Genomic DNA, 15,658 nt, shown 5'->3' on the forward strand with positions numbered 1-15,658 from the left:
AGGCGCCCAGAGTCGGACTTTTTTACCTTGTGAGATCGGCCCACGGTGGCGCACATGGCCAAGGATGCCATCGAGATGCTGTGCTTGTCTGGGAACGTGCTCCCTTTGATCAAACTCATTTTTGCGACGCCCTCTTCACCTCTTCACGTATTCAATCTAGCGCTCCTAAAAAATGGGGCTCACAAAAAGGGGTACGTAAGGAAAATTCCAAAATAAAAGGGGTATGTAAGAAAAATTCTCAGAGAATAATCATAAATCCATTTGAATTGGATCACAGATCCACTCCCATCGAGACCGTGGAGGCAGGAGCTTCATGGGTCTCGTGCACCACCTTGAGGGATAGTGTGAGGCACAGCCAGACCCGTGAGACTTCCACGACTTCCTTTCACCATCGCAGTGTCATCGTCGTGACTTCATAAGAGGCAGAAGTGGAGAAGGCGGAGACGATTGCGAGACCTTATTGGTAAACCTCAATCTCGCAGTGTAGACTGAGGTTGATACCAACGGTCAAGGTCGGCGGTTCTGTGCCCAGTCCTGACGAATGTGATACGCGAACTGGTGGCTTGCTACCTCTTGCAATAGCAAGACACACACTTAAGAGGTGTGATTGCACACGTTAACTAGCGAGTTACTCAAACAGGCAGAGAGAGTAGAGTATTGTTGGCGGGCTGCGCAACTGAGCGCAGGACACGGTGAAAGACAAATTCCAACGAGTGGTTCCTACCTGGCGCTGAGCGAGTGATGCGATCATCATGATCGTCATTCGTCGACGACGTGAGCGCCACGCCCCTCTGCGATGTTTAACCTAACCTTGCTGGCCCGCACACGCGCACGTTTCTTCTCCTTGTCCGTGCGCACAGAGCACGTAGCAAAGGTGGTTTGATGGACATGCAAGATCACTAGATCTATGGGTCCCACGAGCGCCGGTCCAGATGCTTGCCCCGCAAATGCCAAATGCGACGGCATGCACGCAAACTCCGGCCGGAGCGAAGGAGCCAAACGCGGGGTTTGTACAAAATTTGACGCCGATCCAACGTTGTCGTCAGGCAGGGACACTATGCGAGCACCAGATACGCATACTTGCGAGGCAATCTCGCTCGATACGCGCACGTATAAATGCAGCCCGAGCATGGGGCGAATCCACAGAACGCAGGAAGCGGCGCGATTGTTGGCATCGGCGTCCAACAAGAGGGGGCGGGAGAAAAACTTTTGGCTGAGAATGTATGATACCGCCGAATCTCGGACCGTCTTCTCCCCGCCTCTCCGCGATATAAATCCAACCTACAACCTCCCATCTTCCGTCTCTCCCCTCCTGTCTCCCACCTCTTCCATCTCCTCCCACCCACGATGCACCCTCCGCAAACAATTCGCCCCCTCTCAACAGTCCTGCGTGCGCACCCTTCGTTCACCCCAAATATCCGTCGTTCGCCCCTCCTTCTCGACAACGCCCCCTTCACACGCATCCACCACCTCGTCGTGTGCACGCCTAAGACTCCCCTCTATGACTTACCTGCTATCGCCGAGCCACAAGGCGCTATTGCCTTAGTGCTAAATTCGCGCGCCCAAATCGCCCTTCTGCGCCACTGGCGCCCTGTCCCGCCGACCATCCCGGGCTCCGCCCAGTTTGACGACCCCCTCTCCGTTCCCCACGGCTTCTACTCCACAGAGCTCCCCCGTGGCTTCCCCCAGCCGCGTGAGTCCCCCGCCGCTACGGCGCGCAGGGAGGTGCAGGAGGAGCTCGGTGTGTCCGTGACGAGCGTGTGCCAGCTCGGCTGGTGCAATTTTAACACCGCCTACATGCTTACGGACTTGCCCGTCTTCGCCGTGCTTGCGGACGAACGCGTGCCAGCGGCCGATCAGAGAGAGGAAAGCGAGATCATTGACGCCGTCGAGTGGGTCGATGTTGATGAGCTCAGAGAGCGCGTCGTGGCCGGGGGGATTCGATGCGCGCTCACGCTCGCCGCGCTGGCCTACGCCTTCGCCGACTGGAAGAGGATTGAAGCCTTTGTCAAGGGGCAAAAGTAAACGCTTGTGTCGAAAAGAACCGGAAGGCGGACGAGGTCTCCGGCAAAGTGGTTCGGCTCCATACCTCCCAGTAGGACTGGCGGTGGATAAATAATCGTTATGAGAAACGCCTGATCCATTGTGCAATGTATGAAAAGTCGATAACTCGCACAAAACAGTGCCCACAACAGGACAGGGACGAGACGGAGAACCATGCAGAGTTGTCGGTTCCCCTCTCACGCATCACCGCCGGCATCATGGAAGACCCTGAGTTCCTCGGCTTCGGGGCATTTGAGACTACCGCTTTCCTCACAGCCGTGCTGGTCGCCAGCTACTCGCTCATCTCCAACCCGACGGGCCGTCAAAGCAGCTCGGAATCTGCAGAGTACCAGGTGTACGCCGGTTGGCGCTTCGCCCTCATCGTCCTCTTTCTGCAACTCAGTCTCATGCTCTTCGTCATCGTCCAACAGAGCTTCAAGCCCGAAGTCCCTGCTAACGCCAAGGCATGGCTCATCGCTCTCATGGTCGCCCCCTGGGCCCCCGTCGCTGGTAAAGTCCGCGACACGGTCACCTCGTTCTACCGCGTCCGCCGCCTCATGAAGAGCAGGCTCACCCGCAACGAGCTTGCCGCCATCATTCGGGACCGCTTCAAGTTTGGCCAGCGCGGAATCGCCCTGCCCTCCATCATCTTCCACGCCACTGGCGGCGACACGCCCGCCCATCCGATTGCCGCTCTCCGTGCAAATAGCTACTTTGCGGTCCACGAGGACGCGCTTCGAGAACAGGCAGAGGCCACTGCCCAGACCGACGAACCATGTTCCCTGGACCTCGGGGCCCTATGGGCTATGAACCAGAGCCGTCAACCGACCTCCATCTCCCGCACGCGTCTCTTTCTCTGGCGCGGCGTCTCTGCCTGCGACTTGCTCGCCCGTGCTTGGACGGAGCCGCGCTTCTGTCTTGACGCGGATCCGATGCCGGGGATCAAGTCGGACATGGAGCGCGCGCTGTATCTGGATGTGGCCGACCTGTTACAACAGGGCAACACTGTGAGTGATGAGCTGATGGAGCGGGGTTTGCGGCGCTTCTGCGAGCGGTGCCGCCTCTCGGTACGCGGGGCTGTGGAGGCGTTTCTGGAGAGCAGCGAAAGGGGGCATACCGATCTGCGGGCGGGGAAGTGGCTGAAGAATATCGGGATGAATTGGAGGGGGCAGTTTGAACGCGTGATCGACGTGATGTGGGAGGCAGCATTTATGGATGCCAAGGGTTTCAAGCTGGAAATATCACAGAAGGATGATGTACAGGATGAGAGTCCGGATTATGACGACCGGGCGAAAGTGACGACGACCAAGACGTTTGCGTTGCTGTTTCTAATCATTCGGAGCTTGTTGAAGGCCAACGGTGAGCATGGGGCTTACGAGACGGTGGCGGCGATCGTGAGGGACGGGCCGTTTACCAGGGTGTGGTGGGAGCGGTATTGGGCGCGGCTGGAAGAGATTGTGAGGGCGAAGCGAGTCAAGGGTGGTCCAGCTGATCTGGAAAAGCCGGTGGTGTGCGTGCAGATGCGGGCGGACTTCAAGGCAGCGCTGAGAGATTTGGTGGACGACGATGTTAAGGGGATCGTGGAAGAGTTTTTGCAGCATGCAGATGACAGCCTCTGTGGTGATACGGAGTGCTACTTGAATCCGGCAAAGATCCTCGTGCAGGAGTATCGAAATGGGAAAGTTGTACCGAGGGCACGGACTGTGGATCCTAAGGCCGAGGCAAGATGTGTTTCATGACGCAGAAAACCGGCGTTCTACGTACGAACTCAACGTACAGTGAGCGGGCTAGATTTTGCATGAATACACCGACCATTAATGGGTTAAATAAACGTTTCGGTCCCGTGCCGGAGTAGAGATGCCCATTTCAGACAGCATCTGCTCGTTTGAGTGCGGACCCGCGGCTCTTGCATGGAGAGCAGGGGTAGTTTCGAAGTTAGATGTAAAAACGAGAAGAAGTTGGCAGGTGCCCCACGGAAAACTATGCGATACTGTACCGTTACATCATTCTGTTGGGTGTGTGTCTCTACTGTAGTTGCTGGTCAGACGGTGGTTTTTTCTCTATGACCTCTACAAGATGACAGGGAATGGGGGCATATATTAAGGAGGTGCAGTGCGCACTGAATGCGTAAGGACAGCGTGAAACGATTCGGTTTCTAAAATAATAGACTTGGGGGAAAGTTGGGGCTGCAAGCTGCTTATGCGCAGCGGGAAGAAGGGAGTTGAGTCCGCACGGCTGTAGCCGCAGTTGGGTGTGTGTGTGTAAAAGTGGTAAAAGAATGAGGTGCTTTCATTAGGAGACAAATTTCTTGTACACGTAGCAACGTGTAATACGCATTGCAGAAATGCAAACGATGCAGAATTGTGGGTACAATTCTGTACTTCGAAGTAGTTAGTGAAGCGACGTGCCTTCCCCCTCTTCCATGATCGCCTCCGCTCTCGCCTCTTACTTGCACCGTCGCCTACCCTTCGAAGGGTACCCTTCCCATCGGCATATTGTGGAACACAGAGCAATTCAGAGCAAAATTTAGTCCTGCGGACCAGCGCTCGTGAAAGACTGGGGAGTTGTGGAACACCGAGGTCTCACCGCATTTTCGCTTGGTGAAGCAAACTATGGGCTGCCACACGTGTCTCCCCTGAAGCATCAATTAACACCACAGGAGACTCTCCCTGAGGGAGAGTCTCTCCATGACAGAGTCACTCCTACTACTATCTTACAGTACTACTGTCTGTCAGACAGACAGTAGTACTGTAGTACTGTAGTAGGAGTCGGCTGGAGGTGACAGCGGCGCTGAATGACACGTGTACCATGTGTACACAAGGAGGTGCCATATTCCCTCCGATTCTCGAACATTGCATAGATACTGTAATTTACGTTCGTGCCTGTCATGAATCCCATGTACAGCTCCCACACTGTGACACGCGTACACGTATCACAGACACCAGCTTCCCAGGCAGCACCGCCGTCCCGGCACCGCTCTCTTACTACAACTTTTTTTGTTGTTTAGCACTACAAAAAAACAAATATTCAGTAAAACTGGATCATCGTTCCTTGCACCACAGTGCCTTGCACCACAGTGCCCACGGACGGGAGATCCCTTCCATTCCCCACTGCTACACTGTAAAATGAAATCATACATCTTCCGTGTCAAGACGACCCAGAGTAAAGCGACATGTTGAAAACCCTCGCAAGGCACTTCTCCTTGCCCCCACACGCATACAACAACCATATAACCCTTCCTTCTAGTAACTTTATAACGGCAGTGTTCTCCAGGAATGGCCATACGTACCTCTTGTCAATCGAACAAGTATACGGGCCTCAAAAAATAACACCACCACCCAAGTACAGTGGGATGTCAAACTAAGGGGGGGAGGTGCTTTGCTGGCGTGAATTGCAAGCGACCTTTCGCGAGTGACAACAGCACGCACGATGCACCACTCGTCCTCCTTGATGCATACGTAGCTTTAGCATTTCGTCACCTGCCAGCGCCAGCTACTTGCTCTCTTCAAACGCGCTACCACCAGCCCGCAGCTACCCATTCAACGTGTCCCCGCTCCCCGCAGCATCGCCCATACACAAACTCCACCACGCACATTTTCTTTTCACAACAAGACATTCAGAGAGACACACAGCTATGCTTTTCAGATCCCGCTGCTTGCCCCGCAAGCGCAAGTAAACGATACGCCGTATGACAGAATTGCATTGCATTCATCGGCGCCGGAGGGATCGCGTGGAGAACAAGCGGCCAGGAAAATGAACCACAAAGCGAAGGGAGAGAGCACAGGTATGTATCATACTGTACCACCTATATCTTTCCGTTCATTTACGTGGCAGGTGTGCTTGCTTCATGCCGGAAACGGCGCCAAGGGACCTACAACCTAAGTTTATCACACTCGAGTCTTGTGCCCGGTGTAGCCTGAGCGAGCCGCCCCGTCACCACATGGAAAGCAGTACTGTATTGTCTCTTCTACTTTGGGCGTCTGCCACACTTCTTTTCGTGGGGCTCTGCCATTAATGACTGCCTTACTAATGAGGATTCGCTCTCGCAGAACAAAAGGCCGCCGTAAAAAACCTTCACAGCCTTTCACCAGTCCACCGTTATGGAGAAAGTTGTCTGGAGAAATGCTTCTTCCGAAAGCTCAAACGGCGATTTCTACGCTGTCACCCACGCTGGTAAGAACAAACATACAACATCTTGCAGAACAGAGCCCCGTACTCATACATTCATTCGAAGATGCTGTACAGGTCTGTTCAAGGAGTGCGGACGCTCACCACAAGTTGAGATAGACCGACGTGTATGAGAAGCAGTTCGAAATTATAGATGAATCTCTTGTGCTAATCTACAAGTTTTAGACGGTAGCACGTAGAAAGCCAACAGCGGAAACTCGAGAGTGGGAGCACAAGCAAGCCTTTTCGAGTGGAAGTAGGGCCTTACATGCTGCAGGTGCCCCCGTTATCGTGTTGCACTCCAAGTCAAGGGGCTATCGGACTGGGGAACGCTCGATGGGGTGGTGATGATGAAAATTTTTCGAATGGATAGGATAGCTAGCGTACATTGCTCGAGAAGCATTATATCTTTTGATAGTATGAAAATCTCTCGTGTCCCGCAGTCGGGATAGAAGGACCCTTTCAGGTGACAACTTGTCATCTTGCTAACGCCAACAAAGCAATATATCAGCCAACCCGTACCACCAATCTGACATCAGCGCATCTCCACTATGCCTCCGTGTTCCTCGTGTAGGGTGTCTCTTCGAAGGTTGGTAAACTTTCGTCAACTCACAACTCACTCAACTGCATTGAGTAACATCACACGGGATTGCTTGGGAAAGCCAGCCGATATTGTGCCCTCGTGTCAGATAACGCCCTTACTCGCTATGTGCAGCTGCTGGCGAAGACGCCCCCCATAGTGTCGTCTGATACGGGCATGTTAATGTACCTTTTCAGCGTAGTCTTTGGGGCAAACGTGGCTGTAATCTATTGAATTCTAGCCGTATACCCACTGAACACTTCTCACCACGTGTCCTGATCTTTCGACTCTCCCCTGCCCAACAAAGCCATTCTGTTTCTTCTTCCTTGAATTAGTAAACCTCTATTCTGCTCCAAATCTGAGAGAGTGCACCATATTCCACAGCGCCGCGGAGGTCAACATACTAAACCGGAGGTCACTTTCTGTAACTTCAAATCAAACACGTAGACCTCGCTTTCCTAAAGCACCAAAAGTTGCAACCCTATGGCATCTGAGCCGGATCACATTGCGCTATCCAAAACACCAAAGTGACTCAGAATGAGAGACTGTTTTCGGGGCACCTACCAGTATGGTCCCAGATTCACGTTGCAAAGAAGTGTATGGGGCTCTTTGATTCAACACATATCAACATTATCCTTTCTCTTGAGTAAAGACAGAAGTGCAACATGCATCTCTGCCAGATATTTTCTGCCGCAAGTTTGCTTGAGATACCATGAGCGCCGCAAGAGGTCCTCCTCCAGACGCACTGCCTACAATCTGGGGCGAGTCTGCCGGTTCTAACGCATCGATTCCCTTCTATATAAACCCAGCTTCAGCTCACGCCATGCACTTCATATCCCTCCCACCACCACAGCGAGAAGCAACGTTCCTGCATTCGACACACCCCGGCCATGAAGTCTTCATTTCTCTTCGTCCTTCTCCTGTCCGCCTTCGCCCTCACCGTGAGCGCGCAATGTGGCCGCACCTGCCGGTTCCGTTTCTGCCGCGCCGACGGCTCTGACCCCCCGAGCCTGCGCCCCAAGGGCGCGAGGATTCTGCTCCGCGGGCCGGACTCGTCCCGCACCGGCTTCATCTGCCGCAGCTTCCCGAACGGCCGCACGCTCGGTACGATTAAGAGAACGGGCGCGGCGATCCTGGAGAACAAGGGAAACGTCGCCATCAACAGATGGAGACCGACTGGGCTCTCCCCTCGCTTTCCTAGGAACCACTTCCGCCTCTACAACATCCCTTTGCAACTGGACGAATCCGCCTGGGACGGCGTCCCAGCCGCGGGAACCAAGAGGACTTCCTCGACGATCTTTGCGTGCGTCTGCCCATCACCAACTACGACATCGTCAACAACGACGGCTCCGTGTTCCGCACGATTGCATCGTCGAACCCGAGGGATTGCATCTCGTTCCGAACGGTCAACCGGCCGGTGCTCGTGGAAGTGGCGTGGGATTCTTCCGACGACTTCGACCTCTCCGTGGAAGGACCGCCGGGGTCTAATGGGTTCCGAATCAACGACAATTTGGTGGCCGCGTGCGGTGGCCCGCCCGCCGGGAAGGAAACTGTGACGTTTACCACTAAGGTTTCGGGGACGTACACGATCAAATTATTCCACTTTAACAACTGCTTCAACGCGCGCACGCGGTGGAGAGTAAATGCGATCGTGGAGGGAGTCAGGGTGCTGCAGAGAAGTGGTCGCTCGAATGTGGATGGCAGGGAGGTTCTTGAGATCACTTTCACCATCCCGTAAGGAGGCGTACCGAATTGGTAACTGTAAGTAGATTCCCCTTCAACCGTGGCTGTCACGACATCTACCAGGGTAGCAAAGACGCGCGCGTCAGCGGAGTGGTGTCTTGGCAGGAATGCTTCTGGGATTGCTCCAGCAGGTGTTTTTAGAAGATATAGGGATAGCCACGAAATAAAATGCTTGTCGCGAAGATTCCTGATCACAAGAGTTGTCTGCGGAGGGTAGAGCGTGTCTCTAAGACACAACTAAGATTAGTTGGCAGAGATGCTTCCTGTACGGAAGACACGGAGTTGAAAGAGCCTGTAACTGCGTACCGTAAAGACAGATCAGGGTGCTAACCAGAAAGCACCAAGAGCTGTGATCAGGTGTACCGTTGTGTTTTTGGGGCTTTTTCGGGGATAGATGCATTTTACAGCAAGACAAATGATATGTGGCAGCCTGCCACATATCATTTGTCTTGCTGAAGTAAGTTGGCTGCCAGTGGCAGCCGCTGCCACTGGCAGCCAACTTATTTCGGGGCTGCATCTCAACCAGCCGCACCCTAGGATACAGTATGATACAAAGTCAAACAATCTCTCTGACGGCCAATCCAAAAGTAGTGACGATTCAGTCTCAGAACCCTAGCCATACAGCGCCATGAATGAGAGGCGAGATTTACATCTGTTCTCTGACAAGGCCGCCGGATGACATGTGATGGCGACGGGATGCATGTGCAGCATGACTGTCCGCGGTGTCTATGCCAGGAAGGACGGAAGCTGTCGATCTACCCAAGGGTAGTCCCGAGACAAACAAAGAGAGATAGAGAACGGAAAAGTTTACTCGGGCTACCAGACCGCGCTCACCCTTGTACTGTATGCAGTGGTCACTAGCTTCGTCCGACACCGCCCCTCCATCGTCACACCTATTAGGCCCTGCCGCTGCTGTGGTGGAAGGGGCGGTCAGCGCCGGAACCTCGGCAGGCCACCGAGGGGCAAGCACAGTAGAGAACGACTCTTGACTATGCTATATTCCGACCACCCAGAGGGCGCAATGTCACAGAGCGGCCGTCGCCGCCTACCTAAAAAGCCTACCTAAATAATAGTGGGTTTGCACCTGAGTGCCATCTGTAGTCCAATATCCTTAGTATCCTTCCCCTCTCATACCTCAACCATCGCCACATCAACAGAAGCCGCGGTTTCTGGTGATAGATTGTTTTGCGATCATTCCTATTCTTTGCCGTCCTATGCAAACACGCCCAGACTGATAGATGTGTACATTTCTCCGCCACATAACATCTCATCACCTGCATATTATTGAACTCCACCCATTGCAAAGCACAGCGCGCACGAGCTGACGCGCACGAGCTGATGACATCAAAGCATCTATCAGCGCCATCAAGCTGGCAATGTGCCGTCACACATGGCATAGCTGTCCTCCTGCAATGCATGCCAAAATTTGGCTCTTACAAAGTCAAAAAGCCCTACTCTGCTCCCCCACTTCATCCGCCTTTCCAACCCCATTCAGATTCGTTTTACGAAACCTTCTGAAACGCTCTACATATTGCATTGTGCCGTACTATTTCCAAAAAGCTGCTTCCGTTCATCATCGTCCTGCTGGATGTACAGAGAAAATAGTCTTTTGCACATCTTGCTAATGTCATAAGGCGCGCCTACCGTGCATCACATTCCGCGAACACTATCTACTTCGTTAATTTTGGCCCTTTTAGCCAGGGGGCGTCCTTGGTATTTTAAGCGTCATGTCTCCCAAAACATTTCTCCGCCTCCGCCTCCGCCTCCCCTTTATTAATAAATCCTGCTGGTACAGTATCAGCAGGATTTATTGCTTTTCTCGCTTTCAAAGCTTTTTCCTTTCTAATCGAATCCTTCTTCCATGTTTGATCCCCATGTCCGTTACAAAGCATACTTGCGCGATCCGTAGTCTACATGCATGATTGCCATGGGGTCCTCGAAGGGAAAGTCAAAACGCCCATTTCCAGCTCTTCTCTGCCTTTAGTTTCTACTTTCGCGGAGAACAGCATCCGCTATCCATCTCATGATATCTGCGTCCTGACTTCAAGTACCGGAAGTGCTCGATTCTATTCCAACATTCGAGTCTCATACTTTAACAACAGCCCTACAGCCACTGGGGGTTATTTCTTCTTTGTTAATGTCCCCTCCATGGGCTATTTCGCAGTCACATTTACGAGTATAAAGACAGTCCTCAACTCAAACCTGACCAACTCTCTGCACCACAACACAAACAACCAACGCTTCGGTGCAGCACTCATCACATAGCAGCCATGAACGCTTCATTCCTCTTCGTCCTACTCCTGTCCGCTCTCGCCTTCACAGCGAACGCCCAATGTAGGAACGTATGCAGGTTCCGCTTCTGCCGTTTAGACGGCTCTATGCGTCCGAATAATGCCCGCAGTATTCTACGCGGGCCTGACTATTCCCGCACAGGATTCATCTGCCGTAACTTCCCCGGTGGCCGAACGCTCGGAAGGATTCGATCCACTGGCACTGCCCTCATTCAATCTGGCTCAACCATCACTCCCATCAATAAGTTCAGGCCTAATGGACTCAGCCCCGCCTTTCCGAGAAACTACTTCCGCGTCACCCCTCTCACATTCCAGCGCAACCGTCAAGGTGTCGCTCGTCGTGCCTCTGTCGGCAATCAGGAGGACTTCCTCGATGATCTTTGCGTTCGTCTTCCCATCCGCAACTACAACATTGATAACACTGATGGCTCCGTCTTCCGCACGATTGCTACTTCAGATCCCAGAGATTGCATAGCATTCCGACCCGTTGTCCGCCCGATCGTTGTGGATGTGGCGTGGGATTCCTCCGATGACTTCGATCTTTCCGTTGAAGGCCCTCCTGGATCTTTGGGAGGCCGTGTCAATGACAACTTGGTGGCCGCGTGCGGCCTGTTTCCGGCCGGCAAGGAAGCTGTGTCCTTCGAAAACATGGTTCCAGGGAAGTACACTGTAAAGTTGATGCACTTCAATAACTGCTTCAATAAGCGTACGAGGTGGGTGGTCAACGTTGTCGTGAATGGGGTAACGATTCAACGCAGGTTGGGCCGGTCGAATGTGGATGACAGGACGGTTCTCGAGCTCGAATTCACTGTTTAATAAAAATAAGAGAAGGCACATAGTCCTAGTACCGTTCTCTTTATTTTTTCCCTTTCCATGGATACTGTTGTGAACTGTAATGAACGATGAGTAGACATGGACGAACTTGGCCATGTACTTCAGTTAAAGACATTTCATTTTGTTTTAGTTGTTAGGGCCAAAGCTGTATTGCCCTGGCAGTTATGCATGGAATATCGCTACTCAAAATGACTATGTACCGCAAAAAATGCTGGTTGTATGCCCGCAGCGATCGCACGTAGTTACGACAAAAATGCGCGCCTTGGTTTTAATGGAATGCCACGTGATTCAACAGTACCCTCGAATGCAGACTGACTCAGGCATTACATGTCAACAGAATACCTTTGCGGAATTCGCCTTGCTCCCTACTTCCATTGTGGTTACTGTACTGCTTCAAATCTCATCTAGACATACTGTACGGTATTAAGTTTCGGCAGTGTGCTGATGAGTCGATATCTCTGTTTATCTATCTATCTCTTCCTCTCTCGCTTAAGGCTAGTGGCCTCACGCCGTCGTCATTGAAGGGCTGTGAGTCGTGCAATACGTGTGGACGTGTGTGCGTGTATGGTTATCATCACAGGCAGCAAGACGCACTGCCAACAATAAAACCAAAGTATGCTCAATTGCAACTGCCGCCTAGGCCAAACCGTATCATTCATACTGGGTCCCTGTCCTTTTACGAATATGCTACTATCACGATCCTACTCTGATTCACCTGTTGTGTTGCTACTGCCTTTGTCACCCGGGAGCTGACAGTCCACCTCTAAATAGGAGACAAATTGTACAATTGCACACTTTTGTCTATGTCGGGAGTGCCAAATGATGTCCGTGATTAGTCAGGTATCTGGAAATAATCAAGACTCTCCTGAACCCTCTAGAACAATTATCCTTCCTCCCTGTCAGACCGCACAGGACAGTCTGTCCTTCAGGATAGACTTATAACTAGCGAGCGACGACGAGTAAACGAGGAGGTATCGGTCTTCTGTTCACACAGGTTATGGGCACCTTTTGCTACCTTGCATAATTCAACCTTCCCCGCTTCACGATCGGAACCCACCACGACAAGAACAAACTGATCCCTCCCAACGCGGAGGAGCCCCAGGCTAACCCCATCTCAGCCCCTCACCTACATCCCCCCACCGACAAATCGTACGACATCAACACACAACACGACAAACCACGACCACCCACCGACAAATCCTACCACATCAACTCAACACACGACAAACCAAACGACAAACTACACAACAAACTACACGACAAATCACACTACATCTCACATCACAAACAACACTCACCAGGACATACGCACCATGGAAAAACGACCCGACATCCCCCGCCTCGACCCGACCAACTACGGGCCGTGGATCGTAGCCACTCGAGCAGCAGCACACACGATCGACGCCATCGAGCACATCATCAGCAACCCCATTCCTCCACAAGACCCCACCGATCTAGCAACATTCAACCGCAACAAGAACTACCTACTCGGCAAGCTGATCACGTCCATACCAGCCCACATAGCCAACCTCATACTCACCCCCACAAGCGATCCAACTCCTTACGATCTCATACAGGCAGTCACTTCTCACTTGGACACAACCAACGCTTCGGACCACAAATACCTAAAGCAGCTAGCCGAGCAGACACACTTTCTGCCCGGTATGACTCTTGATCAGTACATCAAGGCCCATGAGCAGATCAGAACCAGAATGATCGCAGCACGGTTCCCAGAAATAGCCGACCCCAAAACAACAGTAGAGTTCCTCATCGACGGCCTGCGGTTCAACCCCGCCACGGCCGCGATTGGCAGCCAACTCATTGCCCTGGACCGCAACGACACAAAAGACTTTGTGCACAAGTTCAATCGGATGGACCTCTACCGGCAAGCGGCACAACTACGCATCTCTCAAATGCACGGCGACGCCGGAGGCTCAAAATTTTTCAGAAATCCAGCCTCGGCCCCTCAACGCTACAACCGCTTCCCCCGCCGAAACCTCCCTGTACCATCTAATCCATGCAGATTCCACATGTCACGAGGCGTCTCCCACCCCCGGCACACCGACGCCGAGTGCAATCACGCAGCACACCCCCGCCATCATACCCGTCAACCCGTACGCACCAAGCCGTACCAGACGGCACGGGGCGCTCAACGTCAAGACGATTACACAAACGACTCGGATATGGAGCTGGACGACACAACCGATCACAGCCTGCATCAGGACTACTGTACGTACATCCTCGACTCGGGCGCCCACCCAACACACATGGCCAACCTCGCCTCCATACAGACACCACAACCCATACAGCACAAAACAAAAACCGCAACTAACCAAATCGTTAAATGCACGCATGCCGGACAGACGACGATCAAGACGAATAAGGGACGTGCACTCAAGATCCCCGCTGTTGTATCCCCAAACATAACTAGCAACCTCCTCTCGGTGCGATCCATCACCAAGACCAGAGGCAACGTCCTCTTCACGCCCAACGCTGCATACATACTCGACAAGCGCTCCCGTGGAACTATCCTAGGCACAGCCCCATGGGACCCCGCCATCAACGCGTATGCATGGAAGAGAACAAAGAACGCACAGGCAAGGGGAGCACGCACAATCCCCGCCCCGAAACCCAGATCCAAAACACCCACGCCGTCGTCAAAACACAGTTCACAAACCCCTTCAAAAACCCCTGCCAATCCGCGCCTCATCGCGACTCGAGCCCCTCCTCCCACTACAACAAAAAGGAAATCCATCACACCATTACCTGTAAGCTCAATACCGGCACCCCCCATCCCACCGATCCCCTGTAAGGCCACAGACAAGATCTTACACCACTGGCATTTAAAGCTCAACCATGCCCCCCTACGCAAAATACAAGACATCGCCAAATCGAGGAAGCTACACGGCCTTCCACCCGCTCTCGCCGCCACCCAAAACCGACTGTCATGCTCCGCATGCGCACACGCGAAGCAACGACCGGCACGCCATTCTCCCACTCAACACCACTATGACACGGGCGAATATCTAAGTTCTGACACATGCGGCCCTATCCATCCTCCATCCAACCACGGCAACCACCATTTCCTAACGTACATAGATGCGGCTTCCAGATACGTCATGCTGTATTTTCTCAAATCCCGAAGCGAAGTAGGAATCATCATGCCGCAATTCTTCGCGCTGCTGAAGCAACGCAACCGCCTTCCTCGAACCTACCGCACTGACAACGCACGCAAATTTAAATCCAACCACGCGCTGCACACCTACGCCTCCCTCGGTATCAAGTACGAGAATAATACCCCGCATCAGCCTTAGGAAAATTCTATTGCCGAGAGAATTAATCAAACTCTCATGAACGCCGCCAGAGCCAATCTCCACCACGCCAACCTACCGGACGCCTATTGGGAGGATGCAGTACGCGATGCGGCTTATAAATACAACAGCATACCTCATCGGGCCACCGGACAAGCCCCATACACACTATGGCACAAACAGAAAGCACAGCCGAAGCAGCTACTCATCTTCGGACAATTAGGCACAATACCTATATACGGCACAAAACGCAAACTAGACACACGCAGCCGAGCAGTACGATACATGTACTCCAACAGCCCCCACTCGATCACAGTGCAAGATACACACACAAGCAAGTACCACATCACACGCACGCAAGACTTCCGTCCGTACACAAAAACACATGACCCTACAGTGACCACAACAGCCGTCCTCCGCACTTCACCAGCAGCAACACGCGGAACCAGACTACAACTCACCACACCCGACCCCCGTACCAGACAAGAAGCCAGAACCTACCCTGACGCTGCCGAATGGGAACATGCACACGACACAGAGCTCGATAAGCTAGACGCGACAGAAACCATCAAATGGATACCAGACCGACAGATCCCCATACATGAGAAGCTCATACCACTCACAATGACATTCAGTTACATTCGGGATCACACCGGTACAGTAACCGACCGCAAGGCGCGCTGCGCAGC

At 52.8% G+C, this 15,658-nt stretch overlaps 3 protein-coding genes; all 3 read left to right on the forward strand.

The window, feature by feature from the left end:
• The first annotated feature begins 2,261 nt into the window (after nucleotides 1-2,261).
• CHC_T00000660001 (hypothetical protein) lies at nucleotides 2,262-3,930 on the forward strand. XM_005710310.1 is given in 2 exon segments: nucleotides 2,262-3,782; nucleotides 3,783-3,930. 1 exon segment carries the CDS (start codon nucleotides 2,262-2,264, stop codon nucleotides 3,780-3,782), a length of 1,521 nt encoding a protein of 506 aa, XP_005710367.1. The 3' UTR covers nucleotides 3,783-3,930.
• Nucleotides 3,931-7,680: 3,750 nt separating this feature from the next.
• Nucleotides 7,681-8,886, forward strand: CHC_T00008940001 (Gal-2,6-Sulfurylases II). XM_005710311.1 is given in 2 exon segments: nucleotides 7,681-8,346; nucleotides 8,347-8,886. The coding sequence occupies 1 exon segment, from the start codon at nucleotides 7,681-7,683 to the stop codon at nucleotides 8,344-8,346; it is 666 nt and encodes a 221-aa protein (XP_005710368.1). The 3' UTR covers nucleotides 8,347-8,886.
• A 1,917-nt stretch (nucleotides 8,887-10,803) lies between these two features.
• On the forward strand, nucleotides 10,804-11,640 carry CHC_T00008371001 (Gal-2,6-Sulfurylases II). Its single transcript, XM_005710312.1, has one exon. The coding sequence runs from the start codon at nucleotides 10,804-10,806 to the stop codon at nucleotides 11,638-11,640; it is 837 nt and encodes a 278-aa protein (XP_005710369.1).
• Nucleotides 11,641-15,658: the final 4,018 nt, after the last annotated feature.

This window comes from Chondrus crispus, genomic scaffold (assembly GCF_000350225.1).
Source record: "Chondrus crispus Stackhouse genomic scaffold, scaffold_560, whole genome shotgun sequence".
Classification (NCBI taxonomy): Eukaryota; Rhodophyta; class Florideophyceae; order Gigartinales; family Gigartinaceae; genus Chondrus; species Chondrus crispus.

Coding starts and splice junctions, on each gene's coding strand:
- CHC_T00000660001 (XM_005710310.1), top strand. CDS start 2,262: ATGGAAGACCCTGAGTTCCTCGGCTTCGGGGCATTTGAGACTACCGCT.
- CHC_T00008940001 (XM_005710311.1), top strand. CDS start 7,681: ATGAAGTCTTCATTTCTCTTCGTCCTTCTCCTGTCCGCCTTCGCCCTC.
- CHC_T00008371001 (XM_005710312.1), top strand. CDS start 10,804: ATGAACGCTTCATTCCTCTTCGTCCTACTCCTGTCCGCTCTCGCCTTC.